This window comes from Leuresthes tenuis, unplaced genomic scaffold, assembly GCF_036924035.1.
Source record: "Leuresthes tenuis unplaced genomic scaffold, fLeuTen1.0.hap1 SCAF_5, whole genome shotgun sequence".
Taxonomy (NCBI): domain Eukaryota; kingdom Metazoa; phylum Chordata; class Actinopteri; order Atheriniformes; family Atherinopsidae; genus Leuresthes; species Leuresthes tenuis.
The window spans coordinates 26,226,461-26,238,559 of record NW_027325359.1 but is presented as its reverse complement, the minus strand read 5'-3'; the positions used below and the strand labels follow the sequence as shown (position 1 = coordinate 26,238,559).

Below are 12,099 nucleotides of genomic sequence, written 5' to 3'. Positions count from 1 at the left end.
TGAAAAATGTGTACACTGTAATCAGCCTGTAACTGTGGAACATATTCTACTTGACTGTAGGGAATATATTACAGAAAGGAATTCCTTCAGTCAGATAAGAAAGCAAAGCAGATTTTTTCGTTATTGGGTCTTTTAGATGAAACAAGTTCAATTCAATTCAGTTTTATTTATATAGCGCTAAATTACAACAATTGTCATCTCAAGGCACTTAAATAATATAGTACAGATCAACTCTGACATAATTCAATTTCGAATTCAAACGGATCATTCAATATCGTTTCTTCTGTTCCACACTACTGTCCAGCTGGTGGCAGTAATGAGCCTATACGTTGGTTTGCCGGCAAAAAAAAACAAACAAATACCCAAGAAGAAGAAGAAGAAGGAAGAAGAAGAAGAAGAAGACGAGGACGAGGAAGAAGAAGAAGAAAAAGAAAAAAAAGCATATCTACTTAGAGAAAGTAGAGAAAGATCACGTCGGAGGTTTTTCTTTTTAAAATGAACGGCAACTTCCGGTAAATTACTTACGGTAAAAGGTGAAAGTTCCTGTTTTCGTTCTTTAAGTCTTTGATACTTCTGTTTGGTCTTATGAAAGAAACCCAGCATTATTAACTGTTTCAGTGAGCAACAAGGTATCATTTTAAACTGATTAAATCTTGACCTTAAACAGATTGTCTATTAACCAGCTTCATAACTTTAGCAAACCAGCTAGCTGACTAGCTAGCTGTGGCACAACAATCTAGAACCTGGATGTACAGTATTGAGTATTTAGCATCTAAATCTTTCGTAGCTTAAGTCCATAACATTTCTCTGTATGGAAGAAATGACACGTTCCATGTGATCATTAGGGTTTCTGTCTACATTTTAATGGGAGACCGCTTCCTTTGGTGGAGTGGACTTTGGGGGCGTCTGTTGCGAAGACAGAGGAGATATTGGCTGCCTGACGGGCTCAGATGGAGTCTCTGGCCGGCTACGTTTACAAGGCAGCCAGCGAGGGTCGCGTTCTGACCCTGGCCGCATTGTTGCTCAACCACTCCGAGGCAGAGACCCAGTTCCTACTGTGCCACGTGACCCAGCTTGCCGGGCAAAGGTCTACCCCCCTGATCATCGCAGCGCGAAACGGACATGACAAGGTGGTGCGATTGCTCCTGGACCACTACAGGGTGGATACCGAACAAACGGGCACGGTTCGGTTTGACGGGTAGGAGCTTTATTCGTGTTTACTACAGTGTTGTTGAAAGTTCAGACAAGATACACACAACTTGCGTTGCCTTTATCTCACTGGTATCCAGTATACTTGTATAAATGCTTTTGATATTATTTGACTAATATTTTCTGAGATTCGTGGTTTCATCGAATTAAAAAAAATCTTAGTGGTCATTTTAGTGTTAAAACATAGTCTGTTTGCCATAATTCAACTTGACGTGGAACATTTTATTCCACTGACTTTCTATTGACTTTTACCTCTTAAACTTATTTTCAATAGTTACTGTAACTGTTACATTCTCAGTTATGGGCTTTTGAAATATCTAATATTGCCAAAACATTGGTTGTCCATTGTGTTAATCTTGATATAAAACCTATTGCTATTTTGTGAACTATAGAATAAAATATAAAAAGCTGAAAGTCCTCTATTTTGCGAAGCTCAAGGCAGTTTATTTTTCGTCTTTGCCAGAAAGTAATTTCAGCCATTTCTTGTCAGTCAAAATGTTTGATTAATTTTTTACTAGAAAAAATACAGAAAGCATTTAAATATCCATTTACTTTAGAGAATTAGCATATATTGCTATGTAGCAAAAAATCTTTTACGTGCAATAACAGGTGTGGCTTAAGTTTTGATTGTGTGACATTCAGTTTGTGAGTTAAAGGCCAACACATGATGAATAGCCCCGCCTGCAGACAGACATGATCATTTTATTCCACCTGAGTTGAGTCTGTACCAGATCTGTAAATATATTTTCGCATTACTCTTATGGTTTTGGTTGCAGTTGGAGATTTACAGCCAGAACAAAAGTGATGATATTAATAAGAAACAAACTATTTGGTTGCCACACTGCTGGTTGCTGGAAGTTGATGGAAGGACCCACAACAGGCCATAAGTAAAGGGAATGGTCTAGGTCACCTGAGCCAGTCCTTAGAATGACTTTTGTCAAAAATACATTCTAAACTAATCGCCTTGTTAGAGTGGGTGTCTTCTACAGATGGAAATCTCCAGGTACTTTACAATTCAACTGGGTTACAATTAGGACTGCAACTACGATTGATGCATCTTTTTTTTCTATACAGGACTTTTCCCTATTTTTGTGTTTCACAGCGTCTGTTTGGTGCTTTCAAACTAATTGTAACAATTCATAATCTACTTCCAATATATTTTATTATTAAAACAAATAGAAAAAAATTTTCACATTTGGCTACATATTTTCCAACACTGAAGAAGAACCAGCAGGAATGAGATGTGATGAGATGCAGACTACTAGCAGCAGTAAAATAATACAGACACAATCATGTTCTTAGTCATTGGGAAAATAACAGAATTCAACCAACATCCTCCTGTTATGTAGAATGAGGAATTTAATACGTTCGTTGCTGTATTGGTGCACATGAAAACCTACAGTGGGGAGAACAAGTATTTGATACGCTGCCGATTTTGCTGGTTTTCACACTTGAAATGCTTGAAGAAGTCTGTAATTTTGATCATAGGTGCTCTTCAAGTGTGAGTGACGGAATCTAAAAACAAAATCCAGAAAAATCACACTGAATGATTTTTAAATATTTAATTTGAGTTTTATTGCAGGAAATAAGTATGATACATCAGAAAAATTAAACTTAATACTTGGTACAGAAACCTTTGTTTGCAATTACAGAAGTCAGACGTTTCCTGTAGTTCTTTACACGGCTTGCACACACTGCAACAGGGATTTTGACCCACTCCTCCATACAGATCTTCTCCAGATCCTTAAGGTTTCTAGGCTGTCACTGGGCAACACAGAGTTTCAGGTGGCTCCAGAGAGTTTCAATTGGGTTCAGATCTAGAGACTGGCTAGGCCACTGCAGGACCTGGAGATGCTTCTTACGGAGACACTCCTTAGTTGCCCGGGCGGTCTGCTTCGGGTCATTGTCATGTTGAAAGACCCAACCGCGACCCATCTTCAGTGCTCTTACTGATGCTGTGCAGTTACCCTGTCCCCTTTGCAGAAAAGCATCCCCAAACCATGATGCTTCCACCTCCGTGTTTCACTGTAGGGATGGTGTTCTTGGGTTTGTACTTTTCCTTCTTTTTCCTTCAAACACGGCGAGTGGAGTTTAGACCAAAAAGCTCTCTTTTCATCTCATCTGACCACATTACCTTCTCCCACACCTCATCTGGATCATCTATATGGTCATAGGCAAACTTCAGACGGGCCTGGCTATGAGCTGGCTTAAGCAGGGGGACCTTGCGTGCACTGCAGGATTTTAAACCATGATGGCGCAATGTATTACTAATAGTTTTTTTGGAAACAGTGGTTCCAGCATGCTGCAGGTCATTGACCAGGTCCTGCCGAGTAGTTTTGGGCTGTTCCCTTACCTTCCTCACGATCATTGTAACCCCACGAGGTGAGATCTTGCAGGGAGCTCCAGACTGAGGGAGGTTGACTGTTATCTTTGTCTTCTTCCATTTTCTGATTATTGCACCTACAGTTGTTGTCTTCTCATGAACCTTGTGCAGGGCTATCATTTTGTCCCTGATGTCCTTGCACAGCTCTCTGGTCTTGGCCATTGTGGTGAGGTTGGAGTTTGTTTGTGTGTGACTGTGGACAGGTGTCTTCTTATTCTACTTAGTTCAAACAGGTACAGGTAATACAGGTAACGAGTAGAGAACAGGAAGGCCTCTTAAAGAACAGATAACAGGTCTGTGAGAGCCAGTATTCATACTGTTTGGTAAGGTATCAAATACTTATTTCCTGCAATAAAATGCAAATTAATTATTTAAAAATCATTCAGTGTGATTTTATGGATTTTGTTTTTAGATTCCGTCACTCACACTTGAAGAGCACCTATGATAAATATTACAGACATCTACATGCATTGCAAGTGTGAAAACCAGCAAAATTGGCAGCGTATCAAATACTTGTTCTCTCCACTGTATATACCAATCATCTGTGATAAAGTTTGAATCTATAAATCTTATTAGAAATGTAGCTTTGTGTTAGCATCTCTTGGTTGTCATCCTTTCTATATCCAAAATGCTGCCACACATCTGCCCTCAGGTGTGACCTCAGGTGTGACAGTGTCTCTCTCACAGCCAGTACAAGTTCTTCCAGACACCTACATGAATCTTGCTGCTCAATGTCTCATGACTAGTCATGTGAAACCTGTCTCGTGAGATTCCAAACACAGTGATGCTAAAAAAGATTTAATTGAAGGATTTTATGAATCAATGTTGGATTCATCAAATTAGAATAATTTTGAATAGGAAAATCTAAATATTTGAAAAAATAATAATGAATTTGTTTCTCAGTAATGTAGGATTATGTGGTAATGTGGCATGCATCACATGTCCTATCTGCTTTCAGAAATGATTTAATAACTTTGTTTTGGTCTCAATCTTTAGTGTAAGGATCAACTGTGTCAATAAAACATCCTTGTGGCAGGACACTGTATCTTGGCTTCATGGGTTAAAAGCCATGGTTCCAAGACTGAATATGGATGAAAATCTGTGGTATCAGAGTTTGTAATTTGCTTCCCCCTTTCCAGGCTGGGGGTGGCTTTGATGTCGCTTGCTTGATGGATCGTGTGTTGGCAGCGACTTTAACTGGCTCTTTGTTGTCCGTCCTCGGCTTGAAATGTGTGTTGTGGTTTCTCATGTTTGTTTTGATTGAAAAATATTTTATTTCAACTTCATAGAAATCAAAGTGCTTATTTATGCTAGCTCTTAATGTAGACACTTGTAAATAGCTTCACCCTATTCCAAATTTGTCCTTTTGCTCTCTGTCAACATTACCTCGCAGGTAATATCTAGAGAATACATTTTTGACATCTTGAACATTTGTTTACGCATCTAAAATCGGAGCTGGAGTCTCTACTTCCCATTCTCGTCAGAAATGTGCTGTGGTTCTTTTTAAAATAATAGGTTTGTGGCCTTTGTTGTGCCACTTCCTGTTTTCTGTCCTCCTCCCTGCGACCTAAAAATTGATCTTGGCAAAAGCTGTTGAAGGGTTCCTAATTCATTTAATGTAACCAAAAGAAATTAAATGAAAAATACTATATTTATCCCAAAGGGAAATTGTTATCATTACTAGCTTTTATTATAAATGATTATTGCTGCTGGCAGGAAACCTCTATATCTTTCATTTTGCATTGGAGCTGAAGAAGGCTCAACTGATTACACTGTTGTTTCAACACAATGTTATAAATAGGATGGTCAGTGTAGTTCTTTGTGTTAACCAACTTGTGCAGCATTCTAGTTTTAACAATCAGCTCCGGGGGTTCCAGAGCAGCACCCAGCACAGAGCCAGCCTTCTTTATTTGTTGTTCGGTTTCTTTGAGTGTCTGGTTCTGATGCTGCTGCCCTGCTGCCCTGAAAAGCAGATTGGACTCTACAACAGACATGTTGAAGATGTGTAACATCTTGGTGCAGGCACTGAAGGACCATGACTTCCTTAAGATGTACACCCTGTTATGTAATTTCTTGTAGACAGCCTCAATGTTGCATTTCCAGTCCTGCCTGCTGTCCAGGTGAACCCACAGGTATCTATATTCCTCATCCACCATAGGATTGAGACAGTGTTTGGCTTACTCCTGGTTCTCTTATAATCCACAATCATCTCTTTTGTTTAATTGGTGTTTAAGATGAGGTGATTGTTTCCAGCACTATGCCACAAAGTGATCAACCAGTTCCCTGTACTCAGCCTCTTGTCCATTACTGCTACATCCAATAACTGCAGAGTCACTACAGTATTTCTGTAGATGACAGGACCCTGAGTTGTAATTAAAGTCTGAAGTGTACCGAGTGAAGTGCAAGACATTAAAAAAAAAATGTATTAACCTTTTATTTATACAGGTAAAATCTCATTGAGACCCAGGGTCTCATTTACAAGAGAGAGCTGTTCTGGATAGGCAGAAAACACAAAATTACAGACTAACTGAGCATACAAGAGACAAAGCAACATAGGATAGCTAATACAAGCTACCAAAGTACAAAAGAAAAATAACCAGTTAAGTACATGTGGAGACCCCCACTGACTGTCCCACCAGCCTTCCTAAAGGTAATTTCAAGTCCCCTAGCGAAATAAAGCTGGACAGCTTCAGCTCCTGCTGGAGCCTGTTCCAGGTTCCAGGCGCAGTGTAGGAGAACGCCTTTTTGCTAAGTTCAGTACGGACTGAGGGGATGCCAAACGGGATGTAGTCCAGGGACCGGAGGCTACGATCTGACTGTTTCTGTGTCATGTATGAAGATAAATAGTAGTAGTAGTAGTAGTCCGATGATGGATTTATAGACAAATAGATACCAGTGGGTGGTTCTGCGCATGGAAAGTGAAGTATAGGCCCCTCTGGTGTTCCGGTGCTGCTGACCGTCAGACAAACAACCCTTCAGTCTTACAAACAGTGGTCTGTTTGTCAGGTAGTCAATAATCCAGGTGGTTGTGAAGGCATTTCTGGTGAAATCAGGGAACATGGTTGTCACCGTGCTGCCTGCTTTGTCCAGATTCAGTTTCAATCCAGTCAGTGTGTAATGATGTGGGAAGAGATGTTGGTGAGGCTGCAGTAAGATCCATTAGTGAGGTGTAGGATGACACTATGGACGTGATACAGATGGGATGTGAAGTCTCTGTGTTGCTGGAGGCAGGTGAGGACCATGCTGATTGTTGATCTGAGCTGAACCTATTAAAACAGATCAGCTCATAGGCTCTGTCCAGGCTTCCACCAGTCTGATCCTCTTTCACCTTAAAGCTTGTGGTGTTTTTCATCCTTGACCACACATTTCTCACATTGCTGGAGCTTTCTTTCCAGATGTTTTCTGTACACCACCACAGCTTCCATACCAGCCCAGAAAAACCTCTCAAAAATCACTTATTATCCAGACAAAATAGCACGCCATAAATAAGGCGTGACATGTTAATCCCACATTAATTGAATTGGAAATAATTTTAATGTGTGTCTTACAAACACAAAAATACAGATTTATGCTGCAACAAAACAAGGGTTAGATGACTCCACACTATATATTCAAATAATATTTGTTTAAACTGACCGCCCCGAAGTGACCATGTCTCAGTTTGGGATGTCCCTGTAGCCTCATCTCTCCTTTCTTTGTGGTAATCTTTGTCTTCTTTGCTTGCATCACTTGTGTAAGAAACTAAGACATGGAGAGAGGCTGATGATGAGGATATGCAAATTGGAATAGAACGGGGGGGTTGTTATGCATTTTCCCACATTGTCAGTTATAGTTTTTAGTTTTCTTTACAATAACAAACATTTTGCATCTTCAGGAAAGGTTGTCATATTGTGTGAATTGGAAAAAAAAAACAACAAACCCATATCTACTAAAAATACCCAGATTGTATGCCAACAAAATAGGGAAAATGCAAAGAATACTTTTGCAAGCCTCTGTATGCCTTCTTCTCAGAAGTCAGCTTGTGAGTTAAAACCTGTTGCTATTCTGAACAATGCCACCTGAACTTTTAGCCAACATTGTTTTAATATTTTGACCTGTCTCTTGTGTGTCCTGCAGTTATGTCATTGATGGGGCCACAGCACTATGGTGTGCATCCGGAGCAGGACACTTTGAGGTTGTGCGTCTGCTGGTCAGTCACCATGCTAACGTTAACCACACAACCATCACCAACTCTACTCCCCTGCGTGCCGCCTGCTTCGACGGGCGCTTGGACATTGTTCGCTACTTGGTGGAACACAGTGCTGACATCCGGATCACCAACAAGTTCAACAACACCTGCCTGATGATTGCTGCTTACAAGGGCCATGTAGACGTAGTTAATTTCCTGTTGGAGCAGGGGGCGGACCCTGATGCCAAGGCCCATTGTGGGGCAACTGCCTTACACTTTGCAGCTGAGGCAGGTCACCTAGAAATCGTGAAAGAGTTGATGCGCTGCCAGGCTGCCATGGTGGTAAATGGACATGGCATGACACCCTTAAAAGTGGCTGCAGAGAGCTGTAAAGCTGATGTAGTGGAGTTGTTGCTGGCTCATGCCGACTGTGACCCCTGCAGCCGCATTGAGGCCCTGGAACTCCTCGGTGCGTCTTTTGCTAATGACAGGGAGAACTATGACATACAGAAGACATACCACTACCTGCGCATGGCAATGATGGAGCGCTACCGTAACCCTGACAACATCATTGTGAAGGAGTTGCTGCCACCCATTGAAGCCTATGGAGGACGCAGTGAATGTCAAACACTGCAACGCCTGGAGGCCATCCGAGCTGATCGAGATGCTCTGCATATGGAGGGGCTTATGATACGTGAGCGTATCCTGGGCTCAGACAATATTGATGTGTCACATCCTATAATCTACCGGGGCGCTGTGTACGCTGATAACATGGAATTTGAACAGTGCATCAAACTGTGGCTTCATGCGCTCCGCCTCCGGCAGAAGGGAAACCGCAACACGCACAAAGATCTCCTTCGCTTTGCCCAGGTGTTCTCTCAGATGGTCCACTTGAAAGAGCATGTATCAGCCTCAGCAGTTGAGCAAGTGTTGAGCTGCAGTGTTTTGGAGATTCAGCGTAGCATGGCTCGAGTTGAGGCAGCAGCTGAATCTGAGCTGCCACAGGCTTTGGACAATTTTGAATCAAATGTTTTCACCTTTCTTTACTTGGCCTGCATCTCCACTAAAACCACCTGTAATGATATCGAGCGTGCTAGTATTAACAAGCACGTTTACAAACTGATCCAGCTGGACCCTCGGTCACGTGAGGGCTCGTCATTGCTCCACCTGGCCATCAGCTCGAGCACACCAGTTGACGATTTCCATACCAACGATGTCTGCAGTTTTCCTAATGCTCAAGTTACCAAGCTGCTTTTGGATTGTGGTGCGCAGGTTAATGCAGTTGATCGTGAAGGTAACACCCCACTACACGTTATTGTTCAGTATAACAGACCAATTAGCGACTTCCTTACGTTGCACGCCATTATCATCAATCTGGTAGAAGCTGGTGCTCACACAGACATGACCAACAAGCAGAAGAAGACACCGCTGGACAAAAGCACCACTGGTGTGTCAGAGATCCTGCTGAAGACACAGATGAAGATGAGCCTTAAGTGCCTGGCAGCACGTGCTGTCCGGCAGCACCAAATCACTTACCGCAACCAGATTCCCAAAACTCTAGAGGAGTTTGTGGAGTTCCATTGAAACTAACTTAACTAATTAACAGAAGGATCAACACAAGGGCATATGCATTGGTCTTTTTCTAGAGTATCTGAGTTGTTTTTTAAAAATTATTTAAAATGGTGCTGAGGACAATGGTTTAGTAAGTTTTTTGAGGGTTTTTCTTTAACTACAAAAAATCCGTTCTTTTGGTCACTAGCCAGCTACTAATGTCTGGAGGTTTGGGCTGTTCGAGCATAAAGAAGACATCAGTGGCACTGCTGTACTGCTGCTTCTTTTGCCTTTTTTTTTCAATGCCAGGGAGCTGTAGTGTACATCTGGTTACTGTGATTCTGTTGTCTGAGAGTGGGAGTCTGAAGGAGAAATCACCAGACAAAATTAATAAGTGCCTGTAGAGAAACCAACGGTCAACCAAACGCTTTTTCCACAAATTACACATAGGATTTTATTTCGAATCATTTAAAAAAAAGTTTTAATTCTACTTTTGACTGCTCTGAAAAAAGAGTAAGAAGACATGATTAGGCTAGAAGAAATTTTTATTAACAAGACACTCGGTTAAATGTTTACTTGACAAACCGGTTTTATTTTGTCGACAACATGGCCTGTTTCACTGAACTGACACCAGTGGCCCGCACTATGAAGCAGCTTCATATATCCATGGTATCTGACCTAACTAACCCTAACAGAGATCTCTCGAAATGGTACTGCAGGGCTGGTTATGAAGTTGGAAAGTCAACCCAGGTTTTCTGCCTCTGGATAGGTGCGTGTTCATGTAGTTGGTTTCAGAAGATTTATCAAAGTCCTCTGGTTCCAGCAGGCTGAAAAGCACTATAGCTGCTACAACCAAAGCAGGAAGGAAAATGACATGAAAGTAAGAGAATATCGACTCTATGAATACGTTAATAAACAGACCAATATCACTGCCATGTTTTTTTTTAGCACGAGCAGATCAGCCATTTATGATTTATGATGGGTGTGAGAAAAGATTTTAGCTTTCTAGTTGTTTTTTTTTAAATTTTATTTAAACAGTCTATACAATGTCTTTGGGTATAAATATGTATGAATAGATGTCATTCAATTGGAGAGTGTTTTATACTCAAACACTATGAGAAAAACGCAAAAAGCTTTTTTCTGTAATTCAATAATGTTAATACTAATATAATGTTAATGTTGGCCACAAATATGTAAAAGTCAGCAGGAACAAGCTTTAGAATAAAAGTTTTAGGCATTGATGATTGACTGAGGAGGTGGTACTTGTACATGTGCTGCTACGGTGATTTCTGCTGGTAAATAAGTGAGCCGGCTTTGTGAAAACTGAAATCCAGAGCTGAACCTGAAGTTGCCTCGCTTCCCACTGGGAGCGCCACGTACATGAATCATCGTGGTTTTCATTTTGGCTAACCTGTTTAACACAAGATTAAGAGCACCCACATTGGCTGCTTGAGCCATGCTACAGCTGCGAGGCATCTGGCATGGTGTCGCTTTTTCACACATCAGGGAAGCTAAATGGATGAAACAGTTTTGGTCACCAGCAACAGTATACCTCCATCATGTTACAGTGAGATGTCAAGGACATTAGATATACAACTTACCTGTTGTTAATAATAAATTAACTGTTAATTTTGGTAACTGAATGTGACCGTTCTCAAGATACAGGTGGGTAACTTTCACATCTTCACCTTTTTAGTCATATCAACCATAGAAAACACAAAAGTCTTATTAAAAAAAAAAAAAGGGTCAGTGGCATGAATACACACCATGATGCAGTAAAACGCGTGTGAAGCTGGCGTAACAAATTAATTCTGGTCTGTGGTTCATTTCCCAGATGCTCCCACCTCACAGAAGTTAAGCATGCAACAATAACCAGTGATATTTCAGACTTTTCAAAGAAAATAAAAAGGGAGAAATGTCACAAATAAAAGTTTAAACCATTTAGACTGTCTTAAAATTGCATTATCACCAAGGTACACCTTGGTGGGCTTATTTATTTATTTATTTAGTTTGGTCAAGAGAAGATCATTTAAAGTTGTCTGAAGTTCCACAAGATCGTGACATTTTAACAGTTTGTTGTGAAATATGCCAAAGTTTGGTAGAAAGCTTGAAATCAAATGATACTGATTTGATATGCACAAATATGACATTTATATTTCTACTTCTGGCCATGTGCCTTTTCAGATTGTGAAAATGTATTACTTGAGGCTCTGTGGTTGCTCATGATGGAACTTTGTTCTTGTCTCCCAGAGGTTGTTTGCTTTTGTTTGTTTCTGGTTTTTAAAGAGAGTCAGATTTAGAATGTTAAAGATTACATTTTCCCACATGGCTGCTGGAGATTCAGACTAACTGTCACCTTTGGTTTTTTTACTTTGCAAACGCATGAAGAAATTGAATGTACATGTGTATGAAACCATTGTACAGAGGTTGTGTGATTTCATGAAACCTGGTGTGGAGGTAGGTATGGGCAGAATGCTAGCCTAAGAACTTTTGGTGCAGACCTGAATTATTTTCTTCAAAACTGCAAAAAGAGCATTGTCCTTGTTGGTGGATGTACTCTTAATGTCCATGTAGTTGAGTAATTGTTCAAACCTTAAGGCCAGCGTTATGACAGAATATCTTGTTTTGTCCTGACAACAGACATAAACTGAAAAAAGAATTCTTAAAATTGTATCGGTGGAACTGATTTTTTTTCTTCCTCAACATAAATACAATAGTCATGGATGGTCTAATGAATAATCTGAGCTCTACTACCTTTTTTAGAGTAATCTTACGGACAAAAAGCTGC

The 12,099-nt window shown here is 40.6% G+C and overlaps 1 protein-coding gene across 3 annotated transcripts; it reads left to right on the top strand.

The window, feature by feature from the left end:
* Positions 1–394: 394 nt before the first annotated feature.
* Positions 395–11,874, top strand: fem1b (fem-1 homolog b). 3 transcript variants are annotated; one of them, XM_072386491.1, is made up of 3 exons: positions 395–512; positions 846–1,198; positions 7,709–11,874. In XM_072386491.1, exons 2-3 carry the CDS (start codon positions 951–953, stop codon positions 9,342–9,344), a joined length of 1,884 nt encoding a protein of 627 aa, XP_072242592.1. In that variant the 5' UTR covers positions 395–512; positions 846–950; the 3' UTR covers positions 9,345–11,874. The 3 variants fall into 3 exon arrangements, with proteins under 3 accessions (XP_072242592.1, XP_072242591.1, XP_072242590.1); XM_072386490.1 differs by having other exon boundaries at positions 395–533; XM_072386489.1 differs by having other exon boundaries at positions 395–1,198.
* Positions 11,875–12,099: the final 225 nt, after the last annotated feature.